The sequence below is a fragment of the Ascochyta rabiei genome, chromosome 20 (genome assembly GCF_004011695.2).
Source record: "Ascochyta rabiei chromosome 20, complete sequence".
Classification (NCBI taxonomy): Eukaryota; Fungi; Ascomycota; class Dothideomycetes; order Pleosporales; family Didymellaceae; genus Ascochyta; species Ascochyta rabiei.
In genome coordinates this window covers 143,453-160,145 of record NC_082424.1, presented here as the reverse complement: position 1 = coordinate 160,145, position 16,693 = coordinate 143,453, and the positions used below count along the sequence as shown (strand labels likewise).

The following is a 16,693-nucleotide window of genomic DNA, read 5'->3' as shown; positions in this document are numbered from 1 at the left end:
TGTTTTGAGAAACGAGTGCAAGATACATTTCTTTGAGTCAGAATTCTACTCTTAGAGTCAAGAAGACTTCTTGTGATCTTATGCCACAAATCCGCTAAAACTATGACGACTACCACGCTATACTGATTGGCGATGTTCGCAGTCGCGCATTTATAGGTTATGTCCCCTCTTTCAGTGCAGTTGCTGTGATGGCGTTCGCTTGTTCGATAGAAGGCAGATCACGTTCTTATCAGACAGTAGGTTTGAGGCATTGTGAGACACGAACCAAACCAGCGCATGGAAAATACTCGGCTTGTAAGAAGGCCAGGTGCTGCTGTATTGTGACAGGCCAATCGGCAGCGGTAGCAGTCATCAATCATTTGTCCTAAGTCTGCTGTATCATCTTCAGTTCATCACCACAGTGCAACACTTATGAAAAGAATCCGTGTTCTATTTAAATCATAGTTCAAACTCTACAAATTCACTTTACTCCGTTCACCCATAAAGAGATGGTCTAGCAGCGTGGCTGAAATCATTTGGAGATGCTGCGTGCCTACATGGCCTCTTCCGAAGCCGTAATGATGTACCACAACCCAGTCATATTTTCCTCTCTCCCTTCCCTTAAATTTGCATCCTAGACAGAATGGTCCGACTAGATACGATGTGAATGTGATGCACGTTGTGTAAATGGATTCTTACTTGATATTTCAAAGCGCTTTGAGACCCCAAAGCAAGTAGACCCAGCAACGCCATTTTCTTTCGCTTCTGAATCTGACTTTGAACCAAGATTGAGAAAGGCAGCAGCGTACTAATGAGATAAGCCCAGGCTTTCTTCATGGTAGATGCTGCTATTTACACTGAGATATCGAAAAACAATCGTCTTAGATGCCATGCTTATGTTGACTGGAACGGCCAGCGAGCATTTGCCCTACGTGATCACAGGATCCTATTGTTTAGCAGCCTGAACCATTCATCTCCTATGCATGCGATGCTGCGACGCCATGTGGTGTTTCTTCGACAATCTTTCGCGTGGAGCCATGTGAACAATGGGGTCAAGTGACTTGCGCTTGCAGTCTGAGAACAGTGGATGGTGGTTGTATTTCCAATGATGGAGAACTTTGGGCTGATTCAAGCAACATCAAACCATGCCGTCCCTGGGCAAATGTTCGCAATACGAATGCAGCTGCGGGTTGTTCTAAACTTGCGTTTCATTCGAGTCTCCAAGACTGAAGATACAACCCCTTTTCGGCATCTTCACGGCACTACTCATTTTGTGGGTCAGGTTCTGGTTTGCCGTTGTGGGGTCTTCCGAAAAGTCTCATACGTGGCGATCGTATAGCCGCTCCTTGTCTGCAACAAAATTTGGATGAGCTGAGTTGCGAGTGATGAAGTTTATAGCTAGTCGCAAAGCTCCCTCCAGCTCGCATGTGGCACAAAGGGCTCCGGAGTATTAATACGCGCAGTTCGGAGTATGGTTCGCAATTTTCAGCAATTTGCCGCATCCAGCGGCCCTATCCGGCGCTAAGTCACGGAGTGCAAAAGGAATCTCGAAAACCTCCCATAAAATGGGGCCTCGAGCCGGCCCGTCCCCCTCGTCGTATCGGTACCTTCTCCATGGGGCCTGGTGCGAGGCCGCAGGGGAGTATGGCAATTTGTTAGCAAAACCATTGCAAAAAGACCTCTATCTGCAAATCGCATCCTTAAGGCTGCTGACATGGCCTAAATCTTTGTCTTGTTTCATAGCTGCAAGTAAGCTGACAGCTTTAAAAGCACGCTGTGATGCCGTAGATGCTCTCAATTCTAAGAAGTGCTCATTTGCTATACTAAATCGTCCGTGCGCAGGAACACTCCGCAGTCGCAGGGTGTTGAAGGTATTTCGAAAACTCCTATAGATGCCGCGCGGAACAACAGCATGTCCTCCGCTCGTACATACGATCTCGATTATCTGCCGAACCTTGTCGCACTGCATTTCTTTTGGTCAAGTCCACGCTTCGTAGAATTCATTCCCACCGTAACAAGATACATCGAAACCTAAACCCCACGGAACGAGTTGCCACAGCTCTCAGTCGAGACGGTAATTTGCTTGGATATGACAGTTTCTAGAAACGAGCGATTTCAGGCTGCTTTGCTTGTTCATAACCACTGAACAGGTCACCAGGAGCTACAGAGGAATATAGACTATAGCGAGCGAAGAATATGCACACAATATGTCTGCACCAACGTCGTTTCCATTCACATCCAGATCAGAGAATGGTTATTCCGCATACTAGACCGGATTGCGTTTGATTCTTGCCATCAATTTTAGTATCCTGAGTGTCAAGGCGGCAATTAGGAGTGGCAGTTACATCTCGATTCCAATTAAGATTGCAGCTTCACCACAACCTTTGTCTGGTCATCTTGGACACGTTAGTAACGGAATTTCTTAGGACACAATCGTTGTTACCTCCTAGAAGGTCTGCAAATATTCTATCATCGTCCAGCATCAATGAGGAGCCATTGAACTTGAGCAGAATGGAGTCGCCATCTTGATGAGCGGCGACGGGTGACACTTTCTTCTCACCATCCGCGCTGGACTTAAACCAATAAATTTCCTTCGGCAGCATGCTTCTATTCTCTGTCGAATTCCTTCCCAATATCCAGTCTCCTTGTCGCAAACGGCCGTCCTGGAGGGTGAAGACAGCTGCTTCAGATCCAATTTTTGCTTGAATCCTGTCTTCAACGCTGTTGCCTACGCTTGCGATAGGCGAGCCGTTTAGCTCGATTATAAAGGGGGTGTCAAGGCTGTCCATGTTGGCGAGTGTAGGTGATGACAGAAGTCGCGGGAGGCTGACTGTCGACAGAAAGACGAATGCGCGCTCGAAGTCGATCAGCATCGGGTGAATGTCGTTGTCGCTGGCGAAGCGCTGACGCGAGAGGCCTACTAGCAGACCTCTGCTAAAGCGATCGCTGTCACATGCGACATCGCAGGGGGGTGAGTTGGGAGCCAATCACAACACAGAACTCACACCTGCCCATCTCAGTAATGATTGACGTTGGAACTCCTCTCACGGATTCTACGAAGTTCCGTAAGGAAGCGGCAGATGCGCGGGCTTATCGTGAAGCTTGTCTTGGCAGTGCTTGTGAATTGCCTTATTAGTCGAAGATCCGGGGGCCTCCCAAGACCTCCGAGCCTTGTACCCATCATTCATTCGACCGACTTGATATTAGAAGATTCTTGTACTACTTTGCCAAGTTGCGAGGTAATTTACGAGAAGCGGATACGCAGTCGTTTATGGCAGGTCTATTCACATCAAGACATTGGACGTGGGTCTCCGAGTGTTGGAAGCCCCATCCTTAACACACTGATCACTATCCAGTATTGCAGCTATGTTACGCCTGTTTCAAAATCAACCAAGCCAGCCTGTCAGAGCCGAGATGTACGTTCTAGAAAACAGTCTACGCGCCAACTCAATTTTACGTTGTAGCGAGTGCCTGGCAAGTTCGTGCTGGTCTGCAGCCACAACCCATATCATACAACACATTTTATACGTTTTGAGCTCCAATGAGGCTACAGGTAGCATTTACAAGTAACAACTGTGCGCCAAGTACCATAGTCGGACAAATGAAATTTCGTGAACCCCGGTCTTTACTTGACCTTCCTCTTTAGCGAATTCTGGAAGTCCTTGCAGAGATGAATGAATCAGATAACGACCTAAGACCCGCAGAAGGACGGTCGTATTCGGCGAGAATGACCTCGACTGCATGTGGAAAGACAGTGAAAATCACCAGCTTGGCAGAGTTGGTGCTATTGGCACCACCGAAAGGGAAGGTTGAGACAGGTGACGCCGTCCGCGAGAAGAGCTCAAGAGACTATAAGTATGGTAGTCCTCGACTTTGCTGAAGTTCATCCACTCGCTGATCATCTACCAACACACACTACCTTCGCTACCCAGCACTTCTCAGTACCTCCTTCAAGATGCAGTACAAGGCACTCATTGCTGGCCTCATGGCCTCCGCAGCTTCTGCTGCCCCCACCCCTCAGGATTCTTCTGACATCGTCGGTGGAACCACTGCTGCGGCTGGCGAGTTTCCCTACATTGTCAGCCTCCGCCAGAGCGGCTCTCACATCTGCGGAGGCTCTCTGGTGGACTCCCGTACTGTCGTCACTGCGGCCCACTGCACTGTTGGCCAGACTGCATCTAGCCTTTCTGTTCGTGCTGGAAGCTTGGTAAGTTGCAAAAACTCCGTTCCCGATCTATGTTGATTCTCATGCTGATCATCACAGAACCGTAACAGTGGAGGAACTCTTGTTAGTGTCTCCTCGATCAAGGTCCACCCTAACTTCGATGAATCGACTCTGAACAACGACATTGCCATCTGGAAGCTTGCCACCCCCATCTCCACGAGCTCCACCATTGGATATGTCACCCTGCCCGCTGCCAACTCAGACCCTGCCTCGGGCTCCACCACCACCGTTGCCGGCTGGGGCACCACAAGCTCAGGTGGCTCCTCGCCCACCACCCTCCGCAAGGTCGACGTCCCCATCGTGTCCCGTGCCACGTGCCGTCAGAACTACAGCGCCGCGGAGATCACCGACAACATGATCTGCGCTGGCCTGACTGCCGGAGGCAAGGACTCCTGCCAGGGTGACAGCGGTGGCCCCCTTGTCAGCGCTTCTAGCAGCACCCTGGTCGGTGTCGTCTCGTGGGGTAACGGCTGCGCTCAGGCCGGTCAGCCTGGTGTCTACGCTCGCGTCAGCACTCTCCTGTCTTTCGTCAACTCCAACCTTGGTTAAACACCCCGTGAGCGTAAAGGATTGAGAGAGGAACGTATTGAGGCGTGCAAGAGGGAGTTTGGATAGTGCTGTGTTGCAGGAGGTAGTCAAGTGTACCCGTTTACGGGATCCCTGTGGTCAGTCGCTTATAGTAGTCAAGAATGATATTGGACTATTACAGAACTTGTCTTGCTTTGTGATCAGAACCGTGTCAAGCTCAATTGCTCTGCAAACATCCTGAAATGACTGTAAGAATGTCTTCTTGAGTACGTCAGAGCAGAAAGCCATACACTGCACATTCTCGAATTCTGATGCCCCCGCTTCATGCAACACCACTAAAATACCCCTATTACCAAGTTAATAGGCCGGTTCTTCTTTGTTCCTAAACAGACCATATTCATTAGACCGACATATATGTATGAGAATCTTGTGTAAAAACAAACATACTATCAAGACATATACTGCCTTTTTATCAACTGTAATTAATTAGAGCTCTAATCCCACTTTCTGTTAGCATATATATCTACTTACTTTACCGACTCCTCCCCTTTTCTACAACAGTTTCTATTTATTACATCTTCTACAGTGAACACAAAGTGTTTGAATTCTTTTTTACACTCCCCACTTAATAACGTGATGCCTTGGTAGAGAGAGGGAGAGGTAGCCAAAAAGAGCCGAGCAAACAATACCAAAGCCTCAGTAAAGAAAGAAAGAAAGATAGAAAAAGGAAAAGAAGAAAGAAATCGGAATCTCAGTTTGAAAAACCAAACTTTGCTCAAGAGAAGACCCAAATTCTCCTCAGAAGCTGTATAGGAATAAAATAAATAAACGCATTCGCTGTGAATTTAGCAAAGAAAATACAAAGACCTGATTGATTGACTTTAGCGTGATATACACAACAACCCCCCCCCCCCCCGCATCCACCAGCACGCCCTACCAACGCACTAACCCCACCCAGCCGTCCCCTCCACCGCATTTGAGTACAGATGAAGCGCAGTCCCAATCCCGCGCTGCCGATTTTTCTCTCTCGCTACAAGCCAGCAGACCTTGATAGTGGAGAAGGCATGAATGCGATGTGATACGCTACGCTAAGACCATCTGCAATCTAGAAGGAAGGCTACAAGACCCCAGCAACTTGTCTGAACTGTAGAGAGCGGGGATAGTTACGCTGAAGGTCTACTGCGGTATTGCTTGAGGGGCCTATCGCTGAGACGATGTAGCTGGCGTTTTCTGCAACGTGAGAGGGCAGGGCGGTGTGTTTGTTTGTTTGGGTGATGGACTGTGCTTTTCGTGTCGGGACCTGGAGTGGAATGCTCGTGCTGAAGAACGTTGGGCCATAGTGAGGCAAGGTTAGTGGCAGGTCAAATAGCGTTGGAGTTAGCATTGCACAATGCTGGCTCTCGAGCATCATTGATGTTCTCGTTGAAAAGGTATGTTGAAATGGAGATTCAGGTGTTTGTTCTTGCAATTGTAGGACATATCAAGTGGTATCATCTATTATCGTCCAAGTGTTCTTACGTCGTCTTCAATCTTCGAAATCACAGCTGTGTCCGTGATGGCTTACAACAGACTCCAGGCCAGCAGACCAGCAATCAAGCTGCTGCCAACCATTGGCTTCAGCATGCTCGCAGCGCCTTTGCTCGCAGACGGTGTAGCTCCAGAGCTAGTGTTCGTTGCGTGCTCTTCGAGATTTCCGATTTCCTGAGCACTGACGCCTGTTCCGTTGACGCACTGGTCGTCAGCAAGGAGCTGGGCAGTCGAGTTGAAGACGATATCCGCACACTATCTCAAGTTAGAACCAAGTATCCTTGCGAGGTAGAAAATCTGGAAAAGCGGGACATACATTATACAGAGCACTACCCGAGTGACCCAGCTGGATGACCTGAACACTGGCCTTGAGTCCATTCAGTCTCTCGTCCTGAAAGCCACTGTATCCAGCAGCCTTTAATCCCTCTTCGAGGTTTGCTCGGCCCGCTTCCTTGAGACAAAATACACCGGCGCCAGTTTGGTTCAGGTTTTCGACAAGCGAGATGTTGAAGTTGGTAACGTTGGTGCCGAGTCCGAGGTTTACGTACGTGAGAGCGGAGCTGTGGCTGCCGTTGATTGAGACAGAGCCACCGGTAAGAGGCCAGGCGGTACGGTTGGCAATATCGGTGGTTTCGTTGACGTTGCCGCCTGGGTCTGTCAGTGGAGGGCCAGGAATGGTGGATAAGCCCACGAAAATAGAACTGGTTCGGCTGTAGAAAGAATTCAGAAAGAGCACACTCACAAGGAAAGATCCACTGGCTGGCAGGCTCCTCGAAGGAATCACCACGCCATGTTGGCTCCAAGAGCTTGTAATGTGCGGCTGCGCTGCCAGCAAGGGCGGTGATGGCGAGAATGGCGCTCGAGAGCATATTGATTGCTGTGGATGACGACTTTCAGCTCTTGATTGCAGTGGTGCTGGTGAAGGTGAGATGGCTGGACTGAGGGGAATTGAAGGTGCAGTGCAAGTGACCGCTCACTTCCAGGAGCCAACCCATCGTCTTATACTCTAAGCCCTTCTTTCCGCAGATGAATAATACATTTTCCCGCATCTAGAGCATTTCCTCCGCTCCGTTGCTCGCTTCTTGTTGCCGCGATAACACCTCCGGAGCCATCGTACCGGATGATGATTGGAGCGTTCTTGTTTCACGACATTGTGGAGGCGCCAATTCGCCAGCAAAGGCTCCAAGAGGTGTAGACTAGCAAAAGGCGGCTGTTGTGGCGCGAGCTCAGCTGTGACCCTGCATGTATATCCGAGAAAACGTGCTCACGAATGAGCAAGTTTTGGTCTTGGCGAGCGCAAGCGGCAAGCGCTGTCCGGTGAGAAAACGGAAGGAAAACTCGGTCACCAACGGCTCAATGTTATTTTAAAACGACGGCGATCCAGTCTTTCGATTGTTCATGAGCTTGCGAAACGAAGGGAAGTCTGTGTACGTGCGGTGTAGATCGCAGTGAGAGTGAAGGGTCGGCCACGTGTTAGTGGAGGAAGCGAACTAATACTGCTAGGGGCATCACAACATATTTGCTTTCCTTGTAGAAACGGAAAAGTGGTATCGTAAAGGTGACTGTCTGAGAACGAATTGAGTCTCAACTCGCGTTGCAGATGGCTACACTGTCTTAGCAGCAGCCCCTTGAGGTACAAACGCTAATACTGGAGGCTTTCAGCATTATTATCTGCTGATCTTTATATTCAAAAGCAGTTGCCCGCCTGGAACGCCGGTAATGCTGATCATGTGTTCATGGTGGGCATGGTCGCCTAGAACATGCTGCTCTTTTTCTTCTTCAACTTCTCCGCATTGGTCTCGCTGTTTGACCTCAACCCCCAGAAACTCTTCTTTGCCTTCATGGGTGCTTGTCCCGTCTGCGGTTTCGGCAATCCGTTGCTAAAGAAGCTGCTAGCGCTTGCTGTTGGCCGGTGTGTACCAGGCTGTAGGTAGGGCCCTGCAGAAAATACAGGTTGCGCGGGTACTGGCGCAGGACGCTGCTGCGGTCGCGATGGACCAGGTCTTTGGGTTTGGAACTGGATGTGTGGCGTCGAATGACGCTGGGACTGTGGTTGTGGGCGGGCCTGTTGCTGCGAGCCCAGTATATTCGATTGATCACCGAATTGCTTTCGCAGACGCTCAGTCTCCTTGTCAACCTCGGCCTGTCTGCGTTGACGCTCCTTCTCTTCCTTCTCCTTGGTTTTTCGTTCGTTCTCGAGGAACTGCAAAGTCTTGCGTTCCTCCTCAGCCTCAGCCCTGCGGCGGGCCTTGCGAGCTGCCTCCTCCTGTTTCCTCTGCTCGCGAGCCTCAGCCTCCACTGCCGTCTTCAGGCGAGCCGTCTCTGCATCAATCTCCCATTGCGCGCGTGGGTCGAGCCTTGGAGGCTGCTGCGGTGGAGCTTGCGTGGGGTGCTGCGGGCGCTGGGCGGTCCTCTGTTGCGATCGGAGTGGGTGCGTAGAATTCTGTTGAGGTCGTTGAGAGCCTCCCGGCTGCTGTGGGCGCTGAGGGTAAGGGTGTTGGGCTTGTTGAGGTGGTGTTTGCTGGTTGTGTGTCTGTAATGGGGGAAGAGAGGAACGCTGAGCTGCACGGTTGGCAAAATTCGCTACTGGTGCTGCAGTGGGAGCTGCAACTGCAACCGGTGCCGCAACCGGCCGGGCAGTTTGCGCAGAAGCTTGTGCTGCTTTCTCAGCTGGACGCTGAGATGGGCCGGCGTAGGGGGGTGGCGGAGGAGGCTGCGGCGTCATGACGGGCGGCGTGACGCCAGGGCCTACCAGCGGCGAAGAGGCCTTCCGTGTCAGAATGCCGCCGCTGTTCTTGCGCACGGCTGGGTCGACAATGTGGAAGGCTTCGCGCTGGCTGTTGATGAACATGTCCCTGATGACTGCTGCACTGAGCAGAAGCACCACCTCCAGCCCCTTGTAGTCTTCAATCTCGATACGGTAGAGGTTTGGCTCCATGATGGTCATCTCCTTCAGCATTGTGAAGAGAGCGACGACGATGTCGGGCTCCCTGCTCTTCTTGGCCTTCTTGCCAACCAGGTCTGTCGACTTGCCCGTCAGGTAGCACGTCATGTCCTTTGCGTATCGGCCCTCTTTGCGCCAGACAAAGTTTACTCTTGGCGTGGTCGCGTCCGCGCCAGGGTCGTTCTGGCTGCGGTCGAGCGTGGAGGCACTCGGTGTGCGGAAGGTGACTTGGGGAATGCTGAACTCCCAGCTCTGGGTTCCGCTCCACTTCGTCTTCTGCTCCCTCACGAGGATCTGCGTGTCTGGATTGTAGAGCTGGATGGCGAACTGGTCGGGGAAGAGGGGCTGCGGCGGGGGCGGCACCCCGCCGTTCTTGCGCATCTCTTCCTGCGACAGGGTTGGGTGTGACCATCCGGGCCTCGCAAGGACCTCGCCATAGAGGATCTCGGGGTTGTGCGAGTCGAAGAGCGCGACTGCGTACGTGTTCTTCGCTGCGTGCGAGGCAGGATCGACGTGGTTGAGCGCATACTGTGCGTCTGGCTCGGAGCCATTCTGGGTGAAGAGGAAGGACTCCTGGTGCTTGCTGGCTTTGTCGGTGGCCTTGAGGAAGAAAGCTGGGGTGCATTAGCGGCCGTGTCGTCGATTCATACCTAGTGCAGACTGCAGACGGGACGCACTGGGTAGGTTCTCGTCTAGCATCGCGGCATATCACGTGTTGCTCTCGGCGCTGTGTGCGTGCGGTGTGTGCAGGAAGAGGCAGCAGTCGCAGGAAATAAGGAATGAGGACACCCATCCGGCCAGCAGAAGGCGTCGCGAGGTTGAAGTGTCCGCTTTGATACGCGTTGCGCAGGCGCAGCTTGGTCCTCCCCTGTCTGCGCCCCGCTCGCGCCTTGCCCAACACCGGCAAGTCGGTGGTGATGGCGCGCAGTTCGGCCGTTATTCTTAGAACCAGCCACAACCCGTTCATCGCTGACGCTCCATTATGGCATTATGGCGCCGGTACGCCTTGGCTTGTCACTCACGCGTGCCGTGCTCTGCTTGTCTTCTTGGCGCCCTCAGTGCCGTGCTCTGCTGGTCTTCTTGGCGCCCTCATGGCCGTCCTGGCCGACTGCTCTCTCTACCAGCACGCGTGTCACGTGCGCTGTGACGCATGGCATCAGACAGTTTCACAGTGTCTGGTACGGCGCACAGCCTCCTTGCACTCTCCAAGTCCGACCGCAGGCCCTCTCGCAGCGGCCTGTAGCAGCGGCCTGTAGCAGCATCGCCCTGCGATCAGGTGCCCTGCGATCATGTGCCCTGACGAGGCAGACTGCGCAGGCACGCTGGTCAGCAAGACCGAAGCTACTGCTGATTCTTCCTTGATCGTTACGCGTACATGGCTTGGGGAAACCCCACACTCGCAGCACTACCCATTGCTTCTTGGTCGTGCATCCTATGCTGACCCGCCATGCTCTTCTTAGTCACACAGACCTCGTCCACGCTCAGTTTGAGCTTGAGATGGTTCATCCGCGCCCGTAACTTTCTGCGTCGGCGTCTTCATGTGCAGAAACCCACCAGCGTTTCCTAACAAGACACACGCCTCCTCTTGGTCACGAAAAGCTTGTATCGAGAACATGACGCCAATCGTGCACGCTTGAACAGCTCCATGCTGACATTCCCACGAACATGCTGGTAGGTAGTAGCGGAGATACCAGCGGCGAGGTCAGCCTTGGCGAACAGGGGTAAAATCAGCAAACAATCGTGCGCCTCTGAGCTTTCACCTACAAACGATGCTTGAGGCAAACAGCTCAATACAGTGCGTCAAGACACCATCACAACCAGCCTTCACAACATCTTCCACGTCTCAAAGACCGCTCGAGTCTCAGACAACGGAGTGCGGGTGCACCGTAGGATCTTACCGCGATAAGGTTCGTCACAACTGAAACTCGCTACTAGCGCATCGCCAAAATCCATGTCTTTGTTGATACTCCTGCACTTCATCAGCTCACAATTCTCTCCCACCTGCTTCCATCAGCCTTGTCTTTTTGAGCCAACCTCCAAGCATCGACTCAGCAACTTGCCTCTTACTGCATCACGACACAATAGACCACTATAACCACGGCATGAATTCCTCACTCAACTACACACTCAAACGCAAAGCTACGCAAGCGCATCTTCCCACCATCTCAAACCCGCAAAAGAAGATCCAGGAGTATGTAACCGACGAGGACTTCCGAGTTCCCCTACAACCCGCGGATGCACCTAACCATTCACGCCCTCTTACGGAGCAGGAGTGGATGAGGCTGCATTCTTGGAGCTGGCATGCCCGCTGAAGCCTGGGCTATTCCCGAGAGGCCTGTTGCTCTCGTCCTTGTTGAGACGGACCAACGCCATCGGGGGATGGTCACCCAGCGACTTCCATTTTAGCTCCGCAATCCCTGATGTCATGACAAACTCTCGAAGTTTCTCGTAGCCGTAGTTGCGCGCGTTCAAGTCAGGCGAGATCTTGACCAGATGACTGCCAACGTCTGCCAGGTTGGCATAATCATCTTCGAAGCTGACGCATCTATTGATCGCCTTCTTCAACCCGTCAAGGGCTGCCTGGTCGATTGGTCTTTTCGGAGGATCAACACGAAACACATTTTGAGGGCGCGTCATCAACGCAGCTGGCCCGGTCGGGATTTTGCGTATGGGCAGAGACATCTGAGGCGCGATCGGCACATCACCTTCCCTGTCCACTTGTTCGTCTCCCGGCATAGGGAGGACATCGAAGTACACGAACTTGTCGCATGCAGCGATGAACGCATTGACGGTCCTGCGCTCCCCAAAGCCACACACTGTGATACCTTGCTCGCGGATACGAGATGCAAGACGTGTGAAGTCGCTGTCGCTCGAGACGATACAAAACTTGGTGAAGCGGCCGGTATACATCAAGTCCATGGCATCGATTATCATAGCGCCGTCGGTAGCGTTCTTGCCGGTGGTGTAGGCAAACTGTTGAATCGGTGTAATCGAGTGGTCCAGCAGACACATCTTCCAAGTGTTCATATAGGGAGACGTCCAGTCACCATAGATGCGCCGCACGCTGGCCGTGCCATAGTTGGCAATCTCAGCCATGAGCCCAACAATCACCTTGGGAGAAACATTGTCGGCATCAATAAGCACAGCTATGTTGCCGGAATCGTCGACAGCCATGCTGTGGTAAGAGCAGGACAAGAGACTTGCAGAGGCTTGGTTCCTGGCAAGACTCAAGCACAACGGTCTGTGGTCGATGGATGAGATCAGCAAGAAGCACACCTTGAAGTTTGAGACGGTTGGTGATATTTGTGGTAGTCTTGCACTGCCAGCAAAAAAACGCACTGCCCCTCCGCTGCGGGGCACCTGATTAAAGTGGGTCCGGCCCGTCCACGAGTTGTGCATTCTCAGAGTCTCAGACAGCACTCGTCTTCTACAAGCAATCGCAAAGAAGGGACGCCTTCACCTGTAGAACTATATATCCATCCGTCCAGTACAATACTATCCCGAGTTTCTCCAGTCCCCCACACAACACGTTCATTCCAAGTCCTCATTCCTACCGAAAAAATAAAAAAAATCCTAACGCTCCACCCTCCCGCCCCCAGCGCTCTCCCTCGCGCTACCCCAACGCCGTGCTGCCCACGAGCCAACCCGCCGTGCAGGACACCATCACCATGCACAACGCGGAGCTATGAGAACGCGACGCAACGGCGCAAGAAAACACAACGGCACGCCCCGTTTTGCTCGGCGTGGCAAAAAAAAAAAATAGAAAAAATTCACGCTGGTTCTGTCTCCTCCCTGCCTTTTTCTTCTGCTTTCGTGGTGGCGAGTATCCTCAATGCGATTCAGGGCGCTGTTTCGCTCTCACGGCCAATGCTTGGTAGGATTGTGGGGTGTGCGGTAGCTGCAGGCTGTAAAGAGAGAGTGAGTAACATAAGTATAGTAGTGTAGTTGTAATTAAATATTATATACTATACTGTAGCATAATAACATAGTATTTAGAGGAGGTAGGAAAGCAAGTAACCAGCGCGTAGCTGCTACTATAGGTAGGACTAGAGCAAGACAGCTGTGAAAAAAATAGGGGGATTAGTCTAAGAAGCTTTGATAATCTAGCTAGGAACTCAAGTGTAGAGAGAGAGAGAGAGAGAGAGAGAGAGAGAGAGAGAGAAAATAAGTAAATATAATAGTATAGGTATAACTATATATTACACACTATACTACAGCGCATAGAGCAGGTAGGAAAGCAAGTAACCAGCGTGTAGCTGCTACTATAGGTAGGACTAGAGTATAACAGCTGTGAAAAAAATAGGGGGATTAGTCTAAGAAGCTTTTAACAATCTAGCTAGGAAGTAAAGTATAGAGAGAGAGAGAGAGTAAGTAAGTATAGTAGTGTAGGTATAGTTGTATACTACATACTATTCTATAGCACGTAGAGCAGGTAAAAAAACATTAAAAAATTAGCGTGTAGCTGCTACCATAGGTAGGACTAGAGCAAGACAGCTATTTAAAAAAAAAAATAGGGAGGAAGATAGAGGATTAGTTAAGAAGCTTTTTACAATCTAGCTAGGAACTAAAATATAGAGAGGTAGTAAGGGGAAGAGAGAAAGAGAGAGAGTAAGTATAGCAGCGTAGGTATAGTTGTGTATTACATACTATTCTATAGCGCATAGAGCAGGTAGGAAAACAAGTAATCAGCGCGTAACTGCTACCATAGGTAGGACTAAAGCAAGACGGCCGTTAAAAAAATAGGAGGGGGGGATCAGTCTGAGAAGCTTTTGACAATCTAGCCAGGAAGTAAAGTACAGAGAGAGAGAGAGAGAGGGCTTCCAGAGTCCAGTGTTTCCCCCATAGATACCACTCTCGCATGGCGTAGAAACCAACGGTTACTTTACACTGTACAAATCGGACTCGTCTCATACGTCCTCGTTTGATCTCAGGTTCAACGGAATTTGGACCATGGGGTATATCGCCTCCGCATCATGGTGGTCGACGGCAGACGAGGGCATCGCAGTAGACGGTCTGGTTGGCGGAGCCGAGGACGCAGGCGTGATGGCAGGCGTCTGCGGTGCGCTCTTCAGGCCGTACTTTGTGTTGAGCTGCTTGCGCATCTTGTGCTGCTGTTCTCCAAACGTCAAGAGAAAGGCCGTGGCTGCGAGGACTGCAAAGACGATCCACACGCACTTCAGACTGTCGTTGAAGGCGTTGACGATGTGCGTCTCGTTCTTGGAGCCGAAGCTCTTCACAAAGGCAGCAGACGCGTGTTGGTACGCTTGCCCCTTGGCGAGCTGCGAGCGTGCCGTTGGGCTGGGGATGGTGGCCAGGAGCGAGTTGAAGCGCACGTTGAATACGGCACCTGGGATGGCAACGCCGAATAGAGATCCGGTGCCGCGGAGAAAAGCCCAGGATCCAGCTGCTGCACCAGTGCTGCTTTCAGGAAGCTTTACCTGAACAGCCGGGAGCATGGTCGAGATGACGATGCCGAGGCCTCCAGCGACGACAAGCTGGAGAGGCAGCCAGACGGATATGGGAGTGGAGGGTCCAAGCAAAACACACAAGCCAAGACCGAGCGTCATGGTCGCAAAGCCCAGAATGTGCATGGGTTTGTACTTGCCCCAGAGCGTCATGAGTGGTCCACCGACGGCAGCGCAGACCACCACGGCCAATGTTGTGGGCATAACTTCGACTCCAGACTGGCTTGGCGACGATCCTTTGACAGCCTGGAAGAATGGCGGGAGGTAGAACTGGAAGCCGTACGTGATGAAGCCATGGATTGTAGTGAGGGCAAAGGCAATGTTCGTTGTACGGTTCGAGAAGACATGTGGCGGCATGATCGGAAACTTGCAGTAGGTCGATCGCTCCCAGAAAGCGAGGGACATGAAGCCGAGGAGGCCAAGCACCATGGGCGTGATGATTGTCCAGTGGGACCATGGATTCGGTGCGCCACCAGTGCTGAGCGAGATGAGCAGCATGACAACGGAAAAGGTGAGCATTCCCGTGCCAGTGTAGTCGATCTTTTTGAACTCGGCCAGCACGGAGACCTCTCGAGACTTGATACCACCGCCAACATCCAGCCAAAGGTAGATGATGACGAACGCGACGAAGCAAACGGGGATGTTGCAGTAGAAACACCAGCGCCAATTCAATTCTGCGAAGACGCCACCCAGAAGAGGTCCAAGGCAGGTCCCAACGGCGAAGACGATGTGCTTGATCGCAAGGTAGGGGCCTCGCTTGCGTAGCGGTACGATGTCGCAGAGGATCATTTCAGCAAACAGGTCGATGCCGCCTGTGCCGAGACCTTGAATTATACGTCCGACGATGAGAACCGCTCCAGACTGTGCGACGCCGCACACGGCACTGCCAATCGCGAAGACGGTCACGGCTACCATCATGGGAGCCTTCCTTCCCCACATATCTCCAAGTTGACTGTACATTGGCTGGAAGATTGTGCTCGCCAGGAGAAAGGCAGTAGCTACCCATGAAAACGAGGTGCCAAGGTTGAGGGATTCCGAAATCGTTGGGAGGGCCGTATTGGTGACGCTACCCTCAAGAGCGGAGAGCAGCAGTGGCAGGCACATTGCAATAAATGACCTCCAGAAACCTTTGGTTCGTGTCCATTTTTCGGAGGGGGTTTGAGAATCTCCCGAAGGAAAAAGTGGAAGGGTTGGACGCGCTAGCCGACGATTGTCAGGGAGCGTACCAGGGGTGCCTAATTTTTCGGTTTCGAGCTCGTCGAGACCAAAACTCACCGTTCGCTCGTCGGCGGGTGTCGTACTGTGCGAGCGCTTCAGAGAGGAAGCCTTGGAAGGTAGGCTGCCGTGAAGGGCCAAGGTCGATGTGGACGGAAGGCGCACAAACGTTGCATGCGATGCAGAGGGAGACTGTACAGCCGTTTCCGCAAGAGAGAACTGACTTGCATTGATGGTGGGCGGTATGATGGAAGATGGCCTCGAAGAGGACGTCGACTGTGGAAACGGCTGCATGTCGTAGAGCGAGGGCTGCCGGGGGAGGTGGTTGGGTGGTGTGAGTCCCGCTTGAGCTATGTGTGCAGTCGATGTGCTCAGAGGAGACCAAAGTGAGCTATATGTGGAGTTGACGTGCTCAGGGGAGACGTGGATAGCCAGACAACCAAGAATGCTCGTAACTCCTTGGTGAGAGTCTGGCTGTGGGCGAAAAACACCCGCGCATGACGAAGCCTGTGCTACTGCAAGTCAACGGATAGGTAGCGAGTAGGATGCTGTCAGTGTTTGGAATGACGCTGAAACGGCGTTGGCGATGGCTAGGACATGATTCGTCCAGTGAGACGAGCCTTGAAAGGCGGCGAAAGCACCCAGCTGTGCATCCACGGTCGTGGGCCTAACAAGGGTGCTACGAACAGATGGAATGAAGGCAATCGCTCTGTAGGAATCGAGATGGATGCGCCCATATGCTCAGTATCTTTGCACTTTATCCGCATAGCCGAAGTCGGTCCTATCGGGAATGCCATTGAGATTGCAACG

At 52.0% G+C, this 16,693-nt stretch overlaps 6 protein-coding genes across 6 annotated transcripts, besides 5 other annotated features; 1 reads left to right on the top strand and 5 right to left on the bottom strand.

Annotated features, from left to right (window-relative positions):
* Positions 1-345: 345 nt before the first annotated feature.
* Positions 346-395: a tandem repeat.
* A 1,942-nt stretch (positions 396-2,337) lies between these two features.
* Positions 2,338-2,852, bottom strand: EKO05_0010549 (uncharacterized protein; the record flags this gene model as incomplete). The annotated part of the gene is made up of 2 exons (XM_038943646.1): positions 2,338-2,375; positions 2,423-2,852. The coding sequence occupies 2 exons, from the start codon at positions 2,850-2,852 to the stop codon at positions 2,338-2,340; spliced, it is 468 nt and encodes a 155-aa protein (XP_038793510.1).
* Positions 2,853-3,934: 1,082 nt separating this feature from the next.
* EKO05_0010548 (Trypsin) lies at positions 3,935-4,753 on the top strand (the record flags this gene model as incomplete). Its single annotated transcript, XM_038943517.1, has 2 exons — positions 3,935-4,186; positions 4,244-4,753. 2 exons carry the CDS (start codon positions 3,935-3,937, stop codon positions 4,751-4,753), a joined length of 762 nt encoding a protein of 253 aa, XP_038793509.1.
* Positions 4,754-5,433: 680 nt separating this feature from the next.
* Positions 5,434-5,475: a tandem repeat.
* An 817-nt stretch (positions 5,476-6,292) lies between these two features.
* Positions 6,293-7,128, bottom strand: EKO05_0010547 (uncharacterized protein; the record flags this gene model as incomplete). Its single annotated transcript, XM_038943474.1, has 3 exons — positions 6,293-6,514; positions 6,576-6,907; positions 7,002-7,128. 3 exons carry the CDS (start codon positions 7,126-7,128, stop codon positions 6,293-6,295), a joined length of 681 nt encoding a protein of 226 aa, XP_038793508.1.
* An 884-nt stretch (positions 7,129-8,012) lies between these two features.
* Positions 8,013-9,902, bottom strand: EKO05_0010546 (uncharacterized protein; the record flags this gene model as incomplete). Its single annotated transcript, XM_038943608.1, has 2 exons — positions 8,013-9,817; positions 9,881-9,902. 2 exons carry the CDS (start codon positions 9,900-9,902, stop codon positions 8,013-8,015), a joined length of 1,827 nt encoding a protein of 608 aa, XP_038793507.1.
* Positions 9,903-11,462: 1,560 nt separating this feature from the next.
* On the bottom strand, positions 11,463-12,377 carry EKO05_0010545 (uncharacterized protein; the record flags this gene model as incomplete). The annotated part of the gene is made up of 1 exon (XM_038947255.1): positions 11,463-12,377. The coding sequence occupies one exon, from the start codon at positions 12,375-12,377 to the stop codon at positions 11,463-11,465; it is 915 nt and encodes a 304-aa protein (XP_038793506.1).
* Positions 12,378-13,326: 949 nt separating this feature from the next.
* Positions 13,327-13,365: a tandem repeat.
* Positions 13,366-13,550: 185 nt separating this feature from the next.
* Positions 13,551-13,608: a tandem repeat.
* A 392-nt stretch (positions 13,609-14,000) lies between these two features.
* Positions 14,001-14,018: a tandem repeat.
* A 92-nt stretch (positions 14,019-14,110) lies between these two features.
* On the bottom strand, positions 14,111-16,177 carry EKO05_0010544 (uncharacterized protein; the record flags this gene model as incomplete). The annotated part of the gene is made up of 1 exon (XM_038947254.1): positions 14,111-16,177. The coding sequence occupies one exon, from the start codon at positions 16,175-16,177 to the stop codon at positions 14,111-14,113; it is 2,067 nt and encodes a 688-aa protein (XP_038793505.1).
* Positions 16,178-16,693: the final 516 nt, after the last annotated feature.